Genomic DNA, 25,048 nt, shown 5'->3' on the forward strand with positions numbered 1-25,048 from the left:
TGTGTGTGTCCAGTGTGTGTGTACAGTGTGTGTGTGTCCAGTGTGTGTGTTTGTCCAGTGTGTGTGTGTGTGTGTGTGCGTGTGTGTCCAGTGTGTGTGTGTGTCCAGTGTGTGTGTGTCCAGTGTGTGTGTCCAGTGTGTGTGCGTGTGTGTCCAGTGTGTGTGTGTCCAGTGTGTGTGTGTCCAGTGTGTGTGTTTGTCCAGTGTGTGTGTGTGTGTGTGTGTGTGTGTGTGTGTGTGTGTGTGTGTGTGTGTGTGTTTGTGTCCAGTGTTTGTGTGTGTCCAGTGTTTGTGTGTGTCCAGTGTGTGTGTTCAGTGTGTGTGTGTATGTACAGTGTGTGTGTCCAGTGTGTGTGCGTGTGTGTCCAGTGTGTGTGTGTCCAGTGTGTGTGTGTCCAGTATGTGTCTGTGTCCAGTGTTTGTGTTTGTCCAGTGTGTGTATGTGTCCAGTGTTTGTGTTTGTCCAGTGTGTGTGTGTGTGTGTGTGTGTGTGTGTGTGTGTGTGTGTGTTTGTGTCCAGTGTGTGTACAGTGTCCAGTGTGTGTGTGTCCAGTGTGTGTGTTTGTGTCCAGTGTTTTCAGTGTGTGTGTTTGTGTCCAGTGTTACCATGGTTATTATTTACAGGGACACTGAGGAGTCATCATCATAAACCCTAAACCCTGGATAGAGGGGCTCAGTGAATGTGGAGTGGAATGTGTTCAGGTGGGTCAGTGTGTCAGAGGAGACTCTGTAGAAGGACAGAGTGCCGGCTGGCCAGTCCAGATACACTCCTACTCTGTGGGAGCTGGAGGAGGGGACGTCTATGGTAGTGGACTTATTATTGTGACAGGCAGAGTAACTGTTGTCAGAGCAGATCAGACTCCAGGACTTGTCATTGTATCCAATAATACAGTCAGTACCCCATCCTCTCCTGCTGATTCCTTTATATGTCACTCTTATACCAACCCCTCTCCCACTCCACTCTACCTCCCAGTAACATCGTCCAGTCAGACCCTCTCTACACAGCACCTGTTTCCAGTCCTCAAATCTCTCTGGGTGATCAGGATACGGCTGCTCCTCTCTCCTCCATGTCACCTTTCTGTTCTCCTCAGACAGAGAGAGGAGTCTGTTTACTGTGTTTAGGTCCAGTGTGAGATCACAGACATCTGATGGATGAAACCAGACACAATATTAGAAATCATCATCATTCACATTAGAATGTTAACTTACTTTTCACTGATTCATTTAATGTAGATGTTTCTAGGTATCAAAAGGAGAAGTTAAGGTAACTTGAGACTTGTTCAATGATCATATGTTATACTGTATGGTAATATAAAACACACTTATTCCCATTAATTACACACACACAAATCCTGAACACACACAAACGCATTGAACACAGACTCACACCTGTATGCATGCATGAACACACACACACATCCTGAACACACACACACTGGAAACACATCCTGAACACACACTGGACACACACACACATCTTCATGCATGAACACACACACACATTTCTAAAGTAACACGAACACGCCACACACACACACAGACACACACATTGTCAAAGCAACTCTTTGTAAACTTTAGTGTCCCTGATTTGTGCTTCTGTAGAACTACAGCTGATATTTGATATGACCAAGTAAGTAATGATGGTGGTCTTTGACTTTGACTTCACTTGAATTAAGACTTATTTTTAGTCATATTCTTCACAGCAGTCAACACTCACATTTTCTAAGTCCAGGTTTCATTGTGTTCTCTCCACCATGTTCCACACTGTAGCGGTAAGCAGAAGAACAGACAGTCATTGAGGGATACACCTGAACTCATACACACACACACACACTCACACTCACACACACACACACACACACACACACACACACACACACACACACACACACACACACACACACACACACACACACACACACACACACACACACACACACACACACACACACACACACACACACACACACACACACACACACACACACACACGCACACACACGCACACACACAGTCTTTATATCACTTAGTCCAAGTGGTGGTCAGAATGTTTGTCTTAACTAGCCTGATAACTCCAACATGTCTGATATGAACATTGACATAAACCCTCTACATACTTGAGTTTCTCCAGTCTGCAGTGTGGATCCTCCAGTCCAGCAGAGAGCAGTCTGACTCCTGAGTCTCCTGGGTGATTGTAGCTCAGGTCCAGCTCTCTCAGGTGTGAGGGGTTTGACATCAGAGCTGAGATCAGAGAAGCACAGCCTTCCTCTGTGACTAGACAGCGTGACAACCTGCAAAGAGTCAAATCATATTAAAACCACACTGCTATTCTTTGGTGGTGAAAATAGTGGCAGTATATTTTTTCAACATATTCAGATACATCAGTGTCCTGAAACCTGACATATATATATATATATATATATATATATATATATATATATATATATATATATATATATATATATATATATATATATATCATTATAAGAAAAAATCATAATATTGTGTGTAGAGAGAAAAATGTATAGTACGAATATTTGAGTAGACTGACCAGATCAGTTTAAAAAGCAGTATCAGTCAAAAGACAGACAGTGAGGTATCAGATTTAGATTGTATTGAGTATACAGTCCACACCATATCTAGTTTGACAGTGAAGCTAACATTTTAAATGTGGCTCTATACTCCAGCATTTTGGATTTGAGATAAAATATTTCATATGAGGTGACAGTATATAATGTCACCTTTTATTTGAGGGTATTTTCATACATATCTGTTTCACCATTTAGAAAAATAAAAGCCCTTTATGTATCAAGTCCCCCTATTTGAAGAAGTCATAAGTATTCTGACCAATTCACTTATAGTGTATTAAAGTAGTCAAAAGTTTAGTATTTGGTCCCATATTCTTTGAATGCAATGACTAAATCAAGCCTGTGACTGCCATGATTGAGAAAGATCATGAATGAATCATGAATAATAATGAGTGAGAAAGTTACAGAGGCTACAACAAAACATGCTAACCTCTCACCATTACCGATAACAGAGGGGGTATGATCCTTGTTCCTCTGTAACTTTCTCATTCATCATCATTCACGATTCATTCATGATTATTCATAATCATGGTAGTATCCACATGAATGTAGAAGTGTTCAGAAACATCTTCTATTCTTACTGACAATACAAGTGAAGTGACTCCAAAATGACAGGACATTATTCACCATTCAGTTTCTATTGGGAAAAACATCATCCAAAACACAACCAAGACAAACTGCAAATGCATTCAACAAGTTTGTAGAATCACAAGCTTGATATAATCACTGTGGGTAAGGAATATGGGACCAAATACTAAACTTCTGACTAAATGAATTTGTCCAAATTATTACGACTTCTTCAAATGGGAGAACTAGACACATAAAATGCTTTCATTTCTAAACGGTAAAACAGATATGTATGAAAAACCTAAAATAAAAGGTGACATTCTGTACTGTTGCCTAATATGAAACATTATATTTCAAATCTAAAAAGCTGGAGCATAGCACCAAATGTAAAACTGTAAGCTTCACTGTCCAAACACATATGGTGTGGACTATGTGTGCCTGGTAAACACATGTGGATCTGGTGAACAGTTATCACTTGTTGACCAACTACAGGAATACTGACCTCAGAGTCTCCAGTTTACAGTGGGGATCCCCCAGTCCAGCAGAGAGCAGCTTCACTCCTGAATCCTTCAGGTCATTGTTACTCAGATCCAGCTCTCTCAGGTGTGAGGGGTTTGACCTCAGAGCTGAGACTAGAGAAGCACAGCCTTCCTCTGTGACTAGACAGCCTGACAGCCTGCAAAGAGTCAAATCATATTAAAACCATACTGCTATTCTTTGGCGGTGAAAATAGTGGCAGTATATTTTTGCAACATATTCAGATACATCAGTGTCCTGAAACCTGCCATATCTATTCATAAATGAATGTATCATTATTAGAAATTATCAGATTATTGCTTCTAGATAGAAACATGTATAGTACAAATATTTGAGTAGACTGACCAGAGCAGTTTAAAAAGCAGTATCAGTCAAAAGACAGACGTTGAGGTATCAGATTTAGATTGTATTGAGTATACAGTCCACACCATATCTATTTTGACAGAGAAGCTAACATTTTAAATGAAAGCACTTTATGTATCTAGTCCCCCCATTTGAAGAAGTCAAAAGTATTCTGACCAATTCACTCATAGTGTATTAAAGTAGTCAAAAGTTGAGTATTTGGTTGTAAACTCGTTGGTTGCATTTGCAGTTTGTTTTGGTTGTGTTTTGGGTTATGTTTTGTCCAATAGTAACTGAATAGTGGATGATGACTGGAGTAATTTTCTGTCTAAGTGAGTAGATAACATGTTTCTAAACACTACTGAATTAATCATGATAATGCCATGATTAATAAAAATCATGAATGGATCATGAATAATAATGAGTGTGAAAGTTACAGAGGATTCAACAAAACATGCTAACCTCTCACCATAACCAATAACAGAGGGGGTATGATCCTTGTTCCTCTGTAACTTTCTCATTCCTCATCATTCACGATTCATTCATGATTATTCATAATCATGGTAGCATCCACATGAATGTAGAAGTGTTCAGAAACATCTTCTATTCTTACTGACAATACAAGTGAAGTGACTCCAAAACGACAGGACATTATTCACCATTCAGTTTCTACTGGGAAAAACATAATCCAAAACACAACCAAGACAAACTGCAAATGTATTCAACAAGTTTGTAGAATCACAAGCTTGATGTAATCACTGTGGGTAAGGAATATGGGACCAAATACTAAACTTTGGACTAAATGAATTTGTCCAAATACTTATGACTTTTTCAAATGGGAGAACTAGATACATTAAGTGCTTTCATTTCCAAACAGTAACACAGATATGTATGAAAATATCCTCAAATAAAAGGTGACATTCTGTACTGTCGCCTAATATGAAACATTCTATCTCAAATCCAAAATGCTGGAGCATAGCACCAAATGTAAAACTGTAAGTTTCACTGTCCAAACACATATGGTGTGGACTATGTGTGCCTGGTAAACACATGTGGATCTGGTGAACAGTTATCACTTGTTGACCAACTACAGGAATACTGACCTCAGAGTCTCCAGTTTACAGTGGGGATTCCCCAGTCCAGCAGAGAGCAGCTTCACTCCTGAATCCTTCAGGTCATTGTTACTCAGATCCAGCTCTCTCAGGTGTGAGGGGTTTGACTTCAGAGCTGAGACCAGAGAAGCACAGCCTTCCTCTGTGACTAGACAGCCTGACAACCTGCAAAGAGAAAAATCATATTAAAACCACACTGCAATTCTTTGGTGGTGAAAATTGTGGCAGTATATTTTTACAACATATTCAGATATATCAGTGTCCTAAAACCTGCCATATCCATTCATAAATGAATGTTTCATTATTAGAAATGACAAATGATCAAAGTATTGCTTGTAGAGAGAAACATGTATAGTACAAATATTTGAGTAGACTGACCAGAGCAGTTTAAAAAGCAGTATCAGTCAAAAGACAGACAGTGAGGTATCAGATTTAGATTGTATTGAGTATACAGTCCACACCATATATATTTTGACAGTGAAGCTAACATTTTAAATGTGGCTCTATACTCCAGCATTTTGGATTTGAGATCAAATGTTTCATATGAGGTGACAGTATATAATGTCACCTTTTATTTGAGGGTATTTTAATACATATCTGTTTCACCATTTAGAAATGAAAGCACTTTATGTATCTAGTCCCCCACTTTTGAAGAAGACATAAGTATTTTGATAAATTCACTCATAGTGTATTAAAGTAGTCAAAAGTTTAGTATTTGGTCCCAAACTCGTTGGTTGCATTTTCAGTTTGTTTTGGTTGTGTTTTGGGTTATGTTTTGCCCAACAGTAACTGAATGGTGGATGATGACTGGATTAATTTTCTGTCTAAGTGAGTATATAACATGTTTCTAAACATTACTAAATTAATCCTGATGATGACATGATTAAGAAAAATCATGAATGAATCATGAATAATAATGAGTGAGAAAGTTACAGAGGCTACAACAAAACATGCTAACCTCTCACCATTACCAATAACAGAGGGGGAATGATCCTTGTTCCTCTGTAACTTTCTCATTCATCATCATTCACGATTCATTCATGATTATTCATAATCATGGTAGCATCCACATGAATGTAGAAGTGTTCAGAAACATCTTCTATTCTTCCTGACAATACAAGTGAAGTGACTCCAAAATGACAGGACATTATTCACCATTCAGTTTCTATTGGGAAAAACATCATCCAAAACACAACCAAGACAAACTGCAAATGCATTCAACAAGTTTGTAGAATCACAAGCTTGATGTAATCACTGTGGGTAAGGAATATGGGACCAAATACTAAACTTATAAATACTTTAATAATATATATGTGAATATGTCCAAATTATTACAACATATACAAATGGGAGAAATAGATACATAAAGTGCTTTAATTTCTAAACAGTAACACAGATATGTATGAATATATCCTCAAATAAAAGGTGACATTACATACTGTTGCCTAATATGAAACATTATATCTCAAATCCAAAATGCTGGAGCATAGCACCAAATGTAAAACTGTAAGCTTCACTGTCCAAACACATATGGTGTGGACTATGTGTGCCTGGTAAACACATGTGGATCTGGTGAACAGTTATCACTTGTTGACCAACTACAGGAATACTGACCTCAGAGTCTCCAGTTTACAGTGGGGATTCCCCAGTCCAGCAGAGAGCAGCTTCACTCTTGAATCCTTCAGGTCATTGTTACTCAGATCCAGATCTCTCAGGTGTGAGGGGTTTGACTTCAGAGCTGAGACCAGAGAAGCACAGCCTTTCTCTGTGACTCCACAGCCTGACAGCCTGCAAAGAGATCATCATGATTTCACAAACACAGTTAATTTAACATCAGTAGTGTAGAAGGACAATGGCAGATGCATTTGGTTTATTCTCTTAAACAACATATAGATTCATCTTCCGTCTCCTAGAATTGTATGGTTATAATGGTTTACTAATGTGAAAATCAATGCATTTATTCAATATGTTTTTCAATAGAATATTATATACATATTATAATACATATTTTACTCTAAAATTAATATTTCTTCCTGATGATTAGTACTTAAATGTCATTTTATGTACTCACAGAGCAGCTCTGGAGGCTTTGACCACTGGCAGCAGCCTCAGAAGACCTTCCTCTGATCTGGAGTATTTCTTCAGGTCAAACACATCCAGCTCCTTTTCTGAAGTCAGCAACACAAAGACCAGAGCTGACCACTGTGCAGGTGACAGTTCTTCTTCTGAGAGACTTCCTGATCTCAGGTAGCGTTGGATCTCCTCCACTAGAGAATGGTCATTCAGTTCATTCAGACAGTGGAACAGATTGATGCACCTCTCTGGAGAGGGATTCTCCCTGATCTTCTCCTTGATGTACTTGACTGTTTCTTCATGGCTCTGTGAGCTGCTTCTTGTCTTTGTCAGTAGACCTCGTAAGTGCTTCTGATTGGACTCCAGTGAGAGGCCCAGAAGGAATCGGAGGAACAGGTCCAGGTTTCCTGTCTCACTTTGTAAGGCTTTATCCACAGCACTCTTGTAGAAGGTAACTTTACGCTTGTGTCTGATCCTCACAGAAAAGTTACTGGACGTTGATTGAGGTTTGGCCATTAGATTCTCATTGTTGTTGATGAATGAGAGGAACACAAATACAGCAGCCAGAAACTCCTGAATGCTCAGATGCACGAAGCAGTACACCTTGTCCTGGTACAGCACACATTCCTCTTTAAAGAGCTGTGTGCACAATCCTGAGTACACTGAGGCTTCATTGACATCAATGCCAGCCTCCTTCAGGTCTTCTTCATAGAAAATTAGATTGCCCTTCACAAGCTGTTGAAAAGCCAGTTTTCCCAGTGACAGAATGCTCTCTTTATTCCAGTGTGGACCTGTCTCTTCTTTCCCAAGATACTTTTCATTCTTCTGTTTGGTATGAAACTCCACAAGGTGTGAGTACATCTCAGTCAGAGTCTTGGGCATCTCTTCTTTCTTATGTTTCAGCATGTGTTCAAGGACTATTGCAGAAATCCAACAGAAGACTGGAATGTGGCACATGATGTGGAGGCTCCTTGATGTCTTTATGTGTGAGATGATTCTGCTGGCCAGGTCCTCTGAATCACTAAATCTCTTCCTGAAGTACTCCTCCTTCTGTGGGTCATTGAACCCTCGTACCTCTGTCACCTGGTCAACACACCCTGAAGGGATCTTATTGGCTGCTGCAGGTCGGGTGGTTATCCAGAGGAGAGCAGAGGAAAGCAGATTTCCCTTGATGAGATTTGTCAGCAGAACATCCACTGAGGTTGACTTTGTGACGTCACAACAGATCTTGTTCTTCTGGAAGTCTAGGGGCAGTCGGCACTCATCCAGACCATCAAAGATGAACAGAACTTTGTACTTGTCGTAGTTGGAGAATCTTGATTCTTTGGTTTCCATTGAGAAGTGATTGAGAAGTTCAATCAAAGTGTGTTTTTCCCTGTTCATCAAATTCAGCTCCCGAAAAGGGAATGAAAATACACATTGGACATCCTGATTTGCTTTTCCTTCAGCCCAGTCCATAATGAACTTCTGCACAGAGAATGTTTTTCCAATGCCAGCGACTCCCTTTGTCAGCACAGTTCTGATAAGTTTGTCTTGTCCAGTTAAGGGTTTGAAGATGTCGTTACATTTGATTGCAGTCTCTGGTCTTGCTTGTTTCCTGGTTGTTGTCTCAATCTGTCTCACTTCATGTTCATTATTGACCTCTCCTGTTCCACCCTCTGTGATGTAGAGCTCTGTGTAGATCTTATTGAGAAGTGTTGGGTTTCCTTGTTTAGCAATCCCCTCAAATACACATTGAAACTTCTTCTTTAGATTAGATTTGAGTTCACGTTGGCAAATCACAGCAAGCTCATCTGAATCTAGAAATAACACAGAGGATATTAATATTACGTCTGTTTTAATGCCTACAGTATTCTAGGACTGTTATAACATTTTAAATTATAATCATTTCTTCGCTTAACTGACTGTATAAATGTGTAAATGTTTTCATAATGCATTACAGACTGGTGTGACTGATTTATATAATTATTGGTATTCTCTCTCTCTCTCTCTCTCTCTCTCTCTCTCTCTCTCTCTCTCTCTCTCTCTATCTCTCTCCTCTTCTCTCTGTCTAAATTAATCACCACAACACATCCCTGCTGCTACTTGATGAGGTCACTAGGTGTTGTGTTAAGGCTGCTACTATATCATTTAGTTACACAGCTACTTTAGCTGTACTTTAGCTACAGCTTTTAAATGTTCTAAAACAGCATTCAACATGAGGCAGACAGCTCTTACTTTTCTCCAGTGTGTCAGCAAGCTCCTTCTGGTTCATTTTCCTCAGGACGTGCAGTGTGATCTTCAGAGCCCCCTCTCTGGCACTGCTCAAATGCTTCTCATCTTCAGCATCCACCACTTCCTTATCCTGCTTCTGACTCTCAAAGCCTTCTGGGAGTTCTGGACTAAGAATCCTCTTGAACATCTTCAGCTCGTTCTTCACAAATGTTATAATATTCTCTTCAAGCAACTGAAATAAATCAAGTCAATAAGTTAAGCAAGAGACTAAATGTTTTCTCATTAACACATTAATGAATGATTGACAGATCAACTTTACTTGAGGTAAACAAAAACAAATGTACATAACAGGACCACATACACTGAATATGGAGGCCAGGTCTGTTTGATGACTCTGGGAAGAATGACCACTGAGAATCTCTGACTCTGATCTCTCCTGTTGGTTTCTGGGGACAAAACATCAGATTACATCTCCTCATCCAGGGAGTACACACACACACACACACACACACACACACACACACACACACACACACACACACACACACACACACACACACACACACACACACACACACACACACACACACACACACACACACACACACACACACACACACATCATCACTGATAACACACACACACACACACACACATCATCACTGTTAAACACACACACACACAAAAATCCCCTCTCTTTAGGCTGAACATTTGAAGACAGAGAACCCGACTCAGAGCCAATGCAACAGTGGAGGGGACCTCACCCAACTCATCAGGACCAATCAGAAGATCAGAACTACTAGATTCAACCTACATCATTTATTGTATAAAATGTCTGCACACAATGTTTTCGGGGCTCTCTTCTCCCTAAGAGTTTGACGAACGAGTCCGTGCACGCGATTCCAGATAACTTTACCTCTGAATAATAATAATAATAATAAACTGCCTTTATTATACCATATCCACCCTGTCCAAAGTCTCTACTTGGTCTCAGTTCTCCAGTAAACTTGTGATTATCAACAGTACACAACGGTAACAAACAATTGGGGGAACTCACGGGGCAGATAGTAAGGTCGCAATGACACAGAAAGCAGTTCAATGTCGGGGTACAGAGTCGCTCTCTTACCAGGATCGCGGTCCGCTCTGACCAGGGTGAAGCCGGCCGGCTCCACTTCTCTGTCCGGGACTCTGTCATCCAGCCAAGTCTCCCAGCTGTATTGGATTCCGCTGCCAGCAGCGTTTTCATTATTTAGTCCGTTCGTAGCGGGTATGTACACGATCAACAAGATCAGTCCAAAACCAACCACTGGAAATCCATGGTTGGCAGAATGTTTGTAAACTAAGTCTACAAATTAAAAACATAAAATAACGCCACACTGCAGGTCGCAACAGAGACGCTGCTAGCCGCTATTGTCTTAGTTACGTTCATGGTTACGTCACGTATGACGAAAGCGCGTAAGTGCAAGCCCACAGACACCCATAGAGAATGTATTGAAAGCTTTGAAATTTGAAAAAAATAGATTTTACATGACAGGCTATGAGAGACTTCTGGGCGATTTTCAACCTGACTGAAATCGCCCCAAAAACGGGCGGGGCCATTTGAAGCACGACTTTAGCCTGATTTGACATTTAGTGGCTGGCAGATCAGACGTGAACACTGATAACTACTGTTGCCGTGATATAATTGATTAGAAAAAAAATCCCTTCCTTTTCCCGTTTGGCAGTGCGTCGCCCATATCGCCCTATTGAACAGGCCGTCCCTGTCCAGGATACAACAAAGGGTACAACAATGTGCCATTTCCTATTTATGGAAGCCCCACTACTGTGGACAGTTGATTCCACATTTTGTTTTAAGAAAGAAAACTTTCTGAGTGATTTATAAACAAAACACACTACCCTGTATCCATTTAGGTAAAATAAACCAAATCAGAAAAGAAATTCAATTCAAAGAGGCTTTACTAGCATGACCATATTTACATACAGTATTGCTAAAGCACATAAACAGGGAAACGTGTTACACATTAACATCCAGTAGTCCAATAGGATGCAGACAATAAACATTAAGTTAACATTCGTTTAAAAGCAACAATCATGTCAACACAATGTAGCAATATGAACAACACTGATGGATATCAGCAACAACATGAAAACAAGAATATTACAGGTGTCTGTGTGTGTGTGTGTGTGTGTGTCTGTGTCTTTGTGTACTTCACTGTCAGTTGATGAGCAGGTGTACAAAAAAAGGCTTTACAACATATATGGGCAAGTCCATTTAGGACAGCACATTTCCACCATAGTTCACATTAGGAAAAAATGACAGCATGAATGCTCACTAAACAAACATATACTACATATACCTTTTTATACACATTTTTTTTCAGTAATTTTTTAAGAGTGAAAGGGAAGTAAGCAATCGCTCATCATAGGATCATACATATTTCAGTTACAATATTAGTTACAATATTAGTGTTAGTTAGATCATCATGTCAAAGCTGGACCTGCAAAGTCTGAACGACACAAGTGTGCAATGATTGGAGTGATTTTGTTTCTTTTTTTTCTTGCTTTGCTTGTTTTCAAAAGGAAAAATCATAGTTGGTAAAAAATAAAATAAACTTTAGTTGAAAGGTATCACACTGTATAATTTACAAATATCTAAAGAGGTTTAGTGGATGCCATAAAACATCTGTGGAGCTTGAAGATTTGTAGTACATAGATGTTTGGCAGAGATAATTCAAAAGAATAAAATCATAAACTCTATCTATCGAGATAGAGAGAGAGAGAGAGAGAGAGAGAGAGAGAGAGAGAAGTGTTTCCTTAGAGCAGTACATGCAGCAATCACTTAATGGAGTGATGTCATAATGGGCCACAAAACTTTGGGGATGTGGATGGAAAGTTACAGGCAGGAGAGGGGAACCAACAGAAGCAGGTCTTGAGACATGAGTTTGCCCCTTTTTGAAAACCTCTTGAGAGAGGATTGGTGGGATATATATACATAAATACAAACATACATACACACTAGTAGTGTGTGGAACTACAGGTACTGTGAGGAAAAAAAGATAGATGATGTAAAATGAAAAATAAAACAAGCTTCAGCTTCTTAAGACACGGTGGGTTCATCTAAGTAGACACATGTAACTTCATGTGGACACCAGACTGTCTCTGTCTACACATGTAACTTCATGTGGACACCAGACTCTTTGTCTACACATGTAACTTCATATGGGTACCAGACTGTCTCTGTCTACACATGTAACTTCATATGGACACCAGACTGTCTCTGTCTACACATGTAACTTCATGTGGACACCAGACTCTTTGTCTACACACGTAACTTCATGTGGACACCAGACTAACTCCATTCATTTTACCGGTGGTATTGAGAACAGATAAACCCACCGTGTCTTAAGAAGCTCAAGCTTGTTGTTTTATTGTTCATTATATCTCTTTTTCCTCACAGCGGCACTCATACGCTACTAGTGTATATATCATATAGATACACTACAGCAACAGGATACGGCGGTTGTGCTGTCTGGCAAAACGGTCCACAAATACATCAAGATCCAGAGCCTTGGCCCTTCTGGACTCTATGCTCAGGACACCAAGATCACTGAGTCTCTCATCACTAGTGGTGGACCGCAGGAAGTTTTTTATCAGTTTCAGTGTGGAGAAACTGCGTTCGCAAGAGGCTGAGCTTACAGGAAGGGTTACAGCAATCTTGCACAGTCTAAAGAGCTCAAAGAAAACTTCCCTGTATGGCTCAATAAAACAAACCAGCTCAACTGTACTGCATGGCTTTTTGACTTCACCACTCTGTATTTTTCTGTCCAAAACTCTCTTAAATTGATGGAGCTCATGCCCTAAATCATCAATGTCTGCATTATACAAACGGCCAAATGAAAAAACATTGCTCTCCTTTAAAAAGGTATCACTCTGGGGACTGAGAGACTGTATGCTTCTCATGAGCTCACAGTTTGTATTGGAGAAACGTCTGTTCAACTCATTGAGCATGCTGTCAATTACAGGATAGAAAAATGATGTGAGAAACATATCTTTGTCACGTTCTACCTCCCTCTGACCAACAGTGCTTAGCGTGCAGTAGCCACTGAGTCTAGAGCTCAGCATTTTCTGACGTTTCGCCACTGACCTTGTTGCAGAATCACACTGCTCACAAATATTCAATGCTTCATCCCACAACTCATCAAAGAAAGACTCCTGCCTGTGGTCTTTCAATGTCAGGACTAAAGCATTTACTAAGTCAACAGCACTTGACAGATCAACAGTTTGTGACTGTAACATGTCAGACAATAGCTTTGTCTCCACAAACAACTTACGCAGAGTAACAAGATGCACAACAAATTCTAGGTCAATTTGAGCAAGAAGACCTCGGGCCTCAACAGTTCTTTCACCATGACGTTCTTGAGCAATCTCTTGCAGTAGTCGTTTAAGGGCAGGTAGAGTGTCCATGATATTACGTAGGGCTAGAAATCGGCATGACCAACGTGTGTCGCTTAAACGTTGCAGCTCTCTGGTTCTGCCATACATTTCTCTTTGGAGAGACAGCCATTTTGGGTGCACATATGAGGAAGAAGTAAACATATAAAGACTCTGTAACAAAGAAAAAAACTCCTCCGTTTCTGGGACACTTTTGACTACATCAACTAACACTAAATTCAGACAATGAGCACTACAATGGACGTAGAAGGCAAATTTAGCCTGTTCTTTGATCCTTGCCTGAACCCCTGAATGCTTACCGCTCATAACGGCAGCACCATCGTACGCTTGGCCTACGAGGTTATTTTTGTAGTCCAGGCCATAACGTTCCAGTAAGTGTACTATTTTTCCAGTAAGCCCTGCTGCATCTAACCTCTCTGCAGATTCAAAATGGAGAAAACTCTCCTTAATGGCCCCATTGTAATAGTACCTGAGTGTGAAGGACATCTGTTCTTTTTTTGAAATATCCTTTGTTTCATCTGCCATGACGCTAAAAACCTCACTTTTCTTCACTTCTTCTATGATTTCAGACCGAACCATTTCTGCCAAACAACCCAAAACCTCATTCTGGATGATCTTGCTTGTGTACTTTGCATTGTGAATGGAAGTTAATCTTCTCTTAACAAGTTGGTCGTGGTTAGCAACTGTGTTAAGAATTTCCCTAAAGTTTCCTTTGATAGTGGACCCTTCAGATTCATCATGTCCTCTTTGTGCTATGTTTTGTGTAGCTGTAAGCAACAGCACTTCCCCAACTGTTTTAATGTATGCCTGATTTTCTTGTACTTGTTTAGTGTGTTCTTTGTCAAGGAGATCTGTTAGTGTTGCGTCAGTTCTAACAGCTCTTTGATAATCCCTCCATGCGATCATTGCACACTTGTGTCGTTCAGACTTTGCATGTAGTGAAAACCCTGCATTTCTCATAGTTGCCTTTTTCCAGTTTGTAAAACCAGGTGTTGAAACAAAAACGGTGTCTGGGGCATTTGGTGTGCTAAAATGTCTACATGCATAGCAACATGTAGAGTCCGTCATTACAGAATACTCAAGCCATGGATGAGTAGTGTACCAGTTTGGTCTGAAGCTTCGTCTTCTGTCCCCCATCAGTGTGGTTGGGAATATCTTCAAGTTCGGCTGTACTGGTACGTCATACTTAGACTTGCTGATATTTGAAGAAGATGGACAGTAAACATAGGGCACAACTACAACATTTATTTACTGTATATCTGCATGTATTTCAAAATGTAGGCAAAGTATTTACTTTAAAAAAAAAACAGAGCCATATTGACACAAAAAATAATTAACAGCAGAAAGCAGCATTTTAAGGACACCCAGCAGGCCTACCATTACATTGTAATTGCATTGCTTTGCAAATAGTAAGAACCTTCCTCATCACAAACCTGATGGTGCAGTACTTGATCCACATGGATCCACTTGCTGTCCCTCTGGCTGTTCATCTCTCTGTCCCTGTATGCTTTCTTCTTCATGCTTCTCACCCTCTTCTTCATTCTCCTCACCCTCTGGAATTTCCCTCTCTTTGTCAGACCCCTCACTTTCATCACATGCTGGCTCTCCCTCTTCCTCAACTTTCTCAAAACCTTGATTTGTTTCTCTCACTATTTTGTTTGCTGGGGCAAAAAATGACTTTATGTCCCTTCCTCGTTTCATGATAACTATTAGAAGAAGAAAAAACGTAGGGGCATGCATTACATTTTGTTACCTAACCATCCCTCCCTACTTAACACTGGCAGATAACCTGTTGATTACTTTACTAAAAATGTATTTGTTATCGCGATGCAACAGCCAAGACGGATGAAGTTACGTGGTTAACATCACAACATTGTGTAGACCTAGCAAGGATAGCCTGCTAACATTTGGATATTTGCTTCTGCTTCGATGAGTTTGCTTAGATATGATTACATTTCTAAACAAATCGAGACCAGACATTTAAAAACTTGATTTGATTTATGTGTGAGGAACAAAAGGAACATGTAGGCTATGTGCAAGAACAACAAGTCACTTATGATATTAAATCGTTTTTTCTTACCTTCGACTCCTGTAAATCGTAGCTCCTCTCGCAAATAGTAGTTGCTGAGCTCTCATTCACCGAAGCAGCACCACACGTGGCAGGCAGGCAGATGGCTGGATACAGTTTTTGGGTGCGCCACTCTAATTTACCCGTGTAGAACGTTGCCGTGTAGAGCGTTGCATTAGTTCCGCTTTTGGCGCTCGCGTGTAAAATAGTTATAAATTCATAATTTTTTATTTGGTCAGCACGGGGGGGCCACAGGGGTGGCCAGGGACATTTCCAGGGAGGCACGGGCCTCCCCCGGCCTCCGTGTAAAACCGCCACTGGTTGTAATCTAGGGTTGGAACCGGTTCAACCGAAAAAGAACGTCAAAATGAACCGGAAACTAAAGTGTTCTATACTTTTCAGTAATAGCCGTTATTTTAAAAGCATGGAATCCAGGTAATAACCTTATTTTACTTTCCTGGCATTGTTCTCCAGTCCCACAAAAATCGCAACAACCCAGGTAACAAGGAATGTAACTGAGACATTTGTAACATTCCCCTTAAATCTTCCAGAGGTAGTGAATGTCATAGCCCTTTTGGGACATTACAGGCACATTCATAACGTTTCTAATAAGTATTATAGAGGTTATAAATATCTGGTCGTTATACGGACATCATGGCAACTTTAAAAATGTTCCTTGGTAGTCCATGAAAGGTTCTGAATATCATGTTATTTTGGAGATATCCTAGGAACATTTCATAACGTTACATTTAGAGCTATGGTTTTTGTCTTCATGTAACGTTACAATCAGAATGATAGAAATACATTTTGTAACGTCGTCTGTAAGTCAAGTGGTGGTACACTGGTAACGTTGTCTTTAAGTGTGTAGGAACATTTGTTACGTTCTAAATAAGTACTTTAGATCCCAAGATATTGGGGCCAGCATAAAGGAAGTGGATCCAGCTTTTCCCCTCCGCAATATATTTTTCCATAATTCTACCGATTTAATAAATGTATGGAAATTAATAATGTCATTTTGACCTCAGTATAGGCCTATGGAAGAGGGAACGATACCTACAAATAATATTTTTTTATTATATTAATTTATGAATGTAGCCTATAACAATACTAATACTTTTTACGAATCATTATAAAGCAGCTAGCAGTAGTATTGGCCTGACGACAGTTCATCCTGAATATTCCTTTTGACTCCATTATCCGTCATTGCAAATATAGAAGTGGGTGTGGCAACTAACAATACTGAGGCTGGAGCCAGAAAGAAACACCTACCGTACTAATTGGTAAAAGTGAAACAACACAGCTGAACAGCGAAGACGCCATTGACTCCGACTGACCGAACACAGTTCACCTCTTTTTTTACGAAAGGTAAGTTATCCGGCGTGTACTATTTAAACCAAGTAACTTAGTGTACTCCCAGCTCCCCAGATAAAGACATTTTGATGATGTCAGGCTATCTAACTAGCGAGGAAGCTTGCCAGTTAGCTAATTAGCCAGTTGGCTAATAGATAGTTTAGCCTAGCTACGTTACTTGGATAGTGCCGTGTGTAACCACAGCCTGTGTTACAGGGTTGAGTAATCGTGTTCTTAGGTCCTGATGAAGAACAACATTGGTCTATTACTAGCATAAGCACGTAAACATATATAATGCATGCTACGGCTTGATACATTTTTACTAAAGGGCTGACTAAATTTAAACAATCCAGATAATGAAAAGTGCAATTGATCCTTTCTATAACACCAACATTATTCAAATGCCTTGCAGTGTCACGATAGCCTGAGAAGCTGTAGTCATCTCTTTCCTCATTTAAGTTCTGATTCAAGATGGATATTATGGATAACGTCTTGGGTAGTAGAGATTCATGTTCTTTCCGTTTCTTTACTTAGTGTTCTAAAGATTGAACATGTCTTCAAAAAAGGTAAACCTATGTGTTGTCTAACTGGTTATTCATTTTAAATGGACAAGTAAGGCAGTCCAATTTCATTTTGTACTGTATGTGTAGAGCCATTGTCATATCATTGTTTAATCATTTTCAGACTGTTAAATCCTCTGGTGTAATACGGATGTCGAGTACTTCAAGAAAGAGAGAATACAATAGAATCTGGACTAAATTGTCAAGGGAGAAAACCAACCTTAAGAATAAAAGGGTAGAGAAGGAAGTCAATGACAATGAAAGTGGATCTAGTCTCATCAGCCAGTCTGACACCAAGAGTGAAGATACCAGTTCTACTGAATCTGACAGCCAGTCTGACACCAAGAGTGAAGATACCAGTTCTACTGAATCTGACAGCAAAATTGAGTCAGACAGTGAAGTTGAGGCAGTGGAAGGTACTCCTCCAAGACTGCCAACACATGCTGAGGAAGAGTCAGATGGTGAACTCCAGACAGTAGGTGGTACTCCTCCAAGACTTCCAACACTCGCTGAGGAAGAGTCAGATGGTGAACTCCAGACAGTAGGTGGTACTCCTCCAAGACTGCCAACACATGCTGAGGAAGAGTCAGATGGTGAACTCCAGGCAGTAGGTGGTACTCCTCCAAGACTGCCAACACATGCTGAGGAAGAGTCAGATGGTGAACTCCAGACAGTAGGTGGTACTCCTCCAAGACTTCCAACACTCGCTGAGGAAGAGTCAGATGGTGAACTCCAGACAGTAGGTGGTACTCCTCCAAGACTGCCAACACACGCTGAGGAAGAGTCAGATGGTGAACTCCAGACAGTAGGTGGTACTCCTCCAAGACTGCCAACACACGCTGAGGAAGAGTCAGATGGTGAACTCCAGGCAGTGGAAGGTACTCCTCCAAGACTGCCAACACACGCTGAGGAAGAGTCAGATGGTGAACTCCAGACAGTAGGTGGTACTAAGCCAAGACTGCCAACACACGCTGAGGAAGAGTCAGATGGTGAACTCCAGACAGTAGGTGGTACTAAGCCAAGACTGCCAACACACAGTGACATAGATTCAGAGACTGAAGCCAATGCTGGTTGTGCAATTCAGGAGACAACTGACTCTGACAATGATGATGTTGAAAAAGATTCTACCTTCAGAGAGGACCTGGCAACCTGGATAAGTGATTCCCAAGTGAAACACAATGCTGTTGATGCACTTCTGAAGATGCTGCAGTCTAATGGTCACGCAGATTTGCCTTCCACTGCTAGAATTCTCCTAGAAACGACCAATGTTTTTGTTGAAGCCAAGTCTAATGTGGAGTTTGTCAGATTTAAAGTGAAGGTGGAGTTAGTGAAACATCTAAATCAAATCAAATCAAATTTTATTGGCCACATGCGCCGAATACAACAGGTGCAGACATTACAGTGAAATGCTTACTTACAGCCCTTAACCAACAGTGCATTTATTTTTAACAAAAAAGTAAAAATAAAACAACAACAAAAAAAGTGTTGAGAAAAAAAGAGCAGAAGTAAAATAAAATAACAGTAGGGAGGCTATATATACAGGGGGGTACCGGTGCAGAGTCAATGTGCGGGGGCACCGGCTAGTTGAAGTAATATGTACACGTGGGTAGAGTTAAAGTGACTATGCATAAATAATTAACAGAGTAGCAGCAGCGTAAAAGGATGGGGTGGGGGGGGCAGTGCAAATAGTCAGGGTAGCCATGATTAGCTGTTCAGGAGTCTTATGGCTTGGGGGTAGAAGCTGTTGAAGTCTTTTTAGACCTAGACTTGGCACTCCGGCAGAGCCAGTGTCTTTGAAAAGACCCTACAACAAGGTACATCATGTTTAAAGTCTGATAAACAAGCCTACTTTCTCAAAGTTCTGTTCCTACCAACTGTATGGGATGAACAGGAAAATCTGTTAAGTGTGTACTATAAATGTGGTAACGGTTTGACATCTGTGATATTCTCTGAAGTTGCATATGCAGAGGACTTGAGGCCATGTGCCACCTCAAGCCAGAGCGACAGTAAGTGTCTGGTTGTAGTTTTAGGGTAAACAGTTAGTTTTAGGGTAAACAATTGAATTGTATGAAATATTATAGCTTTACAAACATTTCAAAGCCACTCAATAGAATACAATTACCATCATATTTTTGCATATTAGGTCATTTAAAGTCTTATTACTACTTTGTGCATACTGTTAGAACTTTCCAAATACTTGTAGTGCTGTGTATGGGTGAAACTTGTATTTACAACAGTAGTGAAATCACCCTATTCTTCTGGGGTAAAACACAAGTGTGATGCCATGTTTGTAAATATCTGTATGTATTTGCCATCAAACTAAAAGCATAATAAAATAAATAAATTATGCTTAGTATTTATTTTTGTTGGGATTCATTAACCTTCCCACTGAGCTCCTGACTGACATCCCTTCACGTTTGGTTCTGTGCCAGTTTCAAAAGCAAAGTTTGTCTTCATGTTTTTCCTTCTGTTTTCTCAGTTAGTCCAAGTGGCAGCCAGGAAGAAGCTGGCCAAGACAGAGCATCAGAACCAGGTTTCTTTAGCCATCAAGATATTGATCTCGAAATTGTCAATGTAGAAAGTTTAAATAACAGCATGATTTTTTTCTTATATTTTAGACCAAGAGCTGCCATCCCTGCTTGATGAGCCTGTGGCTTCTGAGATGCCTGCTGGATACATTAAAGGTATATTATTCTAGCCTATATGTTACAACATGTTGCTTCTCTTGTATTGTCAACATCAATTCCAAATTGTTTGGCTGTCAGCAGATACATGGTTATCAATACTACTAATATATATGGATAATGGTGAAACTGAAGATGATCCGTACAGAGTTCAGGACTGCTCTGAATGAAGTTATGGAGGCCATAGAGGATAATGGTGAAACTGGAGATGATCCGTACAGAGTTCAGGACTGCTCTGAACCAAGTTATGGAGGCCATAGAGGGTAATGGTGAAACTGGAGATGATGCGTACAGAGTTCAGGACTGCTCTGAACCAAGTTATGGAGGCCATAGAGGATAATGGTGAAACTGGAGATGATCCGTACATAGTTCAGGACTGCTCTGAACCAAGTTATGGAGGCCATAGAGGATAATGGTGGAACTGGAGATGATCCGTACAGAGTTCAGGACTGCTCTGAACCAAGTTATGGAGGCCATAGAGGATAATGGTGAAACTGGAGATGATCCGTACAGAGTTCAGGACTGCTCTGAACCAAGTTATGGAGGCCATAGAGGATAATGGTGGAACTGGAGATGATCCGTACAGAGTTCAGGACTGCTCTGAACCAAGTTATGGAGGCCATAGAGGATAATGGTGGAACTGGAGATGATCCATACAGAGTTCAGGACTGCTCTGAACCAAGTTATGGAGGCCATAGAGGCCTGGCAGCCAAAGGAGTCAGAGTCCTTGGGGCAACTTGAAATGCTGCAAAACCCTGCAGAAACAAATGAGGAACTAAAGGATATCTGTGAAACACTTAAAGACTCCCACTATCGAAGGGAAATGGTAGGGATGGCCATTTAAAATGTATCCGTTTGTAAAAAATGGGAAATCTATATCAAGTATTTTGAAAGCAATTGACAAAAATAAGTTAGCTGTTCATCAAGAGCCCCTTGAATGCGTCCAGATTTGAGAGAAAATTGCAACCTGCAATATTTTTTAATCCAAATATCTTAATGTCAACGAAATGCAGTTGTCATATATGCCATATGCCTATTTAGTGTTTGGATTGATTTCCCAATTAACACTTAACTTATTTTAAGAAGAAACGATCAGCCCTCTGCCTGTTTACACAAGTTTTAGCCCATTATTACATGATACACTACAAAAATGATTTCTCATTACTATCAATCAGAACTGTATGGCCAGCTGTTTTAGCTGAGGAACACACAAATGAGTGGGATTTTTTATTTTATTTTTAATCAGATTCGATACCTGACCCTCTGCTGTGGCCTGGACCTGGGCTCAGGAATCAGACGAATGATGAGAAAAATTAGAACAGAGGAGCTGTGGACAGGCTACTCCTTGAAGGGCAGGAAGGGGAAGAGGGCCTCCAGGCAGGTGTGTTGTGACTGAGTGTGTGACAGATAAAATCGTTTTAGGGTCATTTAGTGTCATTTAGAGGTAAAATGTGTGCATTGACATCCCTGGTCATCCCTACTGCCTCTGATCTGGCGGACTCACTAAACACACATTTAGTTTGTAAATGATGTCTGAGTGTTGGTGTGCCCCTGGCTATCCATAAATACAATTTAAAAAAGAAAATGGTGTCGTCTGGTTTACTTAATATAAGGAATTGGAAATGATTTATACGTTTACTTTTACTTTTGATAGTGAAGTATATTTAAAACCAAATACTTTTAGACTTTTACTCAAGTAGTATTTTACTGGGTGACTTTCAGTTTTACTTGAGTCATTTTCTATTAAGGTATCTTTACTTTTACTCAAGTATGACAATTGGGGGCTTTTTCTACCACTGACAATGCCACAGATGTCTCAAGTTTCGAGGGAGCATGCAACTGGCATGCTGACTGCAGGAATGTCCACCAGAGCTGTTGCCAGATCATTTAATGGTAATTTCTCTACCATAAGCCGCCTCCAACTTTGTTTTAGTGAATTTGGCAGTATCCCCAACCACCCTCACAACTGCAGACCATGTGTATGGTGGTGTGTGGGCGAGTGGTTTGCTGATGTCAATGTCGTGAACAGAGTACCCCATGTTCGTGTCAGGGTTATGGTATGGGCAGGCATAAGCTACAGAGAAGGAACAAAATTGCATTTTATCAATGGCAAATTTAATGCACAGAGATACCATGACTAGATCCTGAGGCCCATTGTCCTGCCGACATCACGTCATGTTTCAGCATGATAATGCAGGGCCCAATGTCGCAAGGATCTGTACACAATTCCAGGAAGCTGAAAATGTCCCAGTTCTTCCATGTCCTGCATACTCACAAGACATGTCAACCATTGAGCATGTTTGGGAGGGCTGGATCGACGTGTACCACAGCTTGTTCCAGTTCCCACCAATATACAGCAACTTCACACAACTACTGAAGAGGAATGGGACAACATTCCACAGGCCACAATCAACAGATTGATCAACTCTATGCAAAGTAGAAGTGTCCCGGAGGAAGAGGAGGCAGTGGCAGATACCCTGTTCTCATGTAATGGGGTAGGGCCCAGTGATGCCAACTTAGCAATTTTGTTGCTAGATTTAGCAACTTTTCAGACTACCCTGGCAACTTTTTTTTTCAAACAGCACCTAGCAACAAATGTAGCTACTTTAAAAAAACTTATTTGGAACTTTTAGCAACTTTTGAAAAGTGACTCAAACACTAAAATGCACACATTTTACCTCTAAATGACACTAAAACGATTTTATCTGTCACACACTCAGTCACAACACACATGGCTGGCTGCAAAAGTGCATTGTGAGTGACGTCAGCAGCAGGCGCTCAGCTCGTGCACAGGCAGCAGCAGGCCAGCCAAGCAGCACAACAACCTGGAGAGAGCTGGAGAGAGATGCCTAGCGCACACATCATTATTTGAGTTAAGTTGCTTGTTCAATAAGATAGCATATATACCTTGTTATTAGCTTGTACCTATAATTGTTGATCAGTCAGGTAGCATGTTTACTAACTACCAGTACACTACTAGTTAATAAGAAAATAAATCAAATGTAATTGTTCCATAATGTGTAATGTGCAATTGTTCAATAATTCAATGTGTTGTGATTATAAATACAAATATCTGATCATATAAATGTGTTGTGTTTATATTACTTTTACAAATACAAATATGTGATAATAAACAAACAAATCTAAACTAACAAATGTCAAATCATATTTGTCGCTGAGACGCCAGTCAATTTGATTCACGTTATTGTGTATTCTACGTAATGACGCAATTTCATGTTATAACGAAAAATGTATGCACTCACTAACTGTAAGTCGGTCTGGATAAGAGCGTCTGCTAAATGGCTAAAATGTAAATGTAATGATGTCATCACGCAATGACATCACAACGTTATTGAGCAACTTTTAGCAACACATTGACCTGCCTCTAACAACTTCCCCTGGAAATTAGTTGGCAACACTGCAGGGGAGTTGCTATTTCAACTTTCAAATTTCTCTTAGACTTTCCAACATACTAATAGCCACATGGGCACATCAGGAAATATACCACACATTTTGTTTTACAGGAAATTCTACCCAGGACATACATTTTATTTCCAGTATGAGGGTGAAGAAAGAAATCCCCCTTGGTCATCACATTACAGTTCTCACAATGATTTGAGGGGAGGGTGGATAGGAAATGCTGAGGGGGAACATATTCATCTGCTCTTACTAGGCTGTCCTTTAGGTTTCTAGCATGTTTAAAAGAGAATCAAGAGATATTCTGAAAAGGCCGGCCCACAGAGGGATCCCAGTCCTAAATAGAAGTCAGAGATCAAACTCCTGGTTCTCCCCTGTTCCTTCCACACGCCCTCCCATTGTACTGTATGTATGAACACATTTTGAACAATGGCTGCCTAAAATGCTGTGGTGCTTACAAACACAATAGGAAAGGTTGTGGTAGACGTGGGCCATCACAGGTGAGTTCACAGCTCTTTTACTCTGAGCATTCATATCAATGACTCACCCTCAGATGGACCATCAATGCCAGAGTTCTACAAGACTGTTTACATAATCAACTGGGCATTTCAACAGTCTGTCCCTCAATATAGTCCTGGGCATATATTGTTTATCTTACTATTGTTATAACTGCTAACTTTTTAGCATTTGTGGCACAAATCCATTGCAAGTCAATGGTACGTATACAGTCACAGTGAAAGTCTACACACCCCTTTACATTTTGCAAGCTTAAATCTTAATAGAGATTCAATCGTTTTTATCCTGCCGACCTACAAAAACTATCCCACATTTTCAGTGTAAGAAAATTGTATAACAACTTTCCTTCTAAAGATATCCAGTAGTTTTGATTACATATATTTCACACCCCATGAAACAGTTCTACAGCAACTTTACATGTGTGTTGTGGCTTGTAAGTAGCTAATTAGAGGTTTATACGCTATATCTAATATGGAAGAACTGAATACAACCATAAGAGCCATTCATACTGTCAGATCTAATATGGAAGAACTGAATACAACCATAAGAACCATTCATACTGTCTGAT

General features: G+C 40.2%; 1 protein-coding gene across 1 annotated transcript; it reads right to left on the reverse strand.

Annotated features, from left to right (window-relative positions):
• Nucleotides 1-607: 607 nt before the first annotated feature.
• Nucleotides 608-10,260, reverse strand: LOC311117384 (NACHT, LRR and PYD domains-containing protein 3-like). Its single transcript, XM_084192332.1, has 9 exons — nucleotides 9,795-10,260; nucleotides 9,437-9,665; nucleotides 7,218-9,018; nucleotides 6,761-6,934; nucleotides 5,138-5,311; nucleotides 3,658-3,831; nucleotides 2,118-2,291; nucleotides 1,718-1,764; nucleotides 608-1,145 (listed from the first exon to the last, which is right to left on the reverse strand). Exons 2-9 carry the CDS (start codon nucleotides 9,618-9,620, stop codon nucleotides 619-621), a joined length of 3,255 nt encoding a protein of 1,084 aa, XP_084048458.1. The 5' UTR covers nucleotides 9,621-9,665; nucleotides 9,795-10,260; the 3' UTR covers nucleotides 608-618.
• Between the last annotated feature and the right edge of the window lie 14,788 nt (nucleotides 10,261-25,048).

This window comes from Coregonus lavaretus (assembly GCF_964263955.1).
Source record: "Coregonus lavaretus genome assembly, contig: HAP1_SCAFFOLD_56, whole genome shotgun sequence".
Taxonomy (NCBI): Eukaryota; Metazoa; Chordata; class Actinopteri; order Salmoniformes; family Salmonidae; genus Coregonus; species Coregonus lavaretus.

What these genes read in the sequence shown, in the direction of transcription:
- LOC311117384 (XM_084192332.1), bottom strand. Translation starts at nt 9,620, where the DNA reads ATGTTCAAGAGGATTCTTAGTCCAGAACTCCCAGAAGGCTTTGAGAGT. An exon ending in AAAGCCTCCAGAGCTGCTCT is followed by an intron (nt 6,935 to 7,217) that starts GTGAGTACATAA and finishes ATCTCTTTGCAG; the next exon opens with GCTGTCAGGCTGTGGAGTCA. An exon ending in TGTAAACTGGAGACTCTGAG is followed by an intron (nt 3,832 to 5,137) that starts GTCAGTATTCCT and finishes GACTCTTTGCAG; the next exon opens with GCTGTCAGGCTGTCTAGTCA.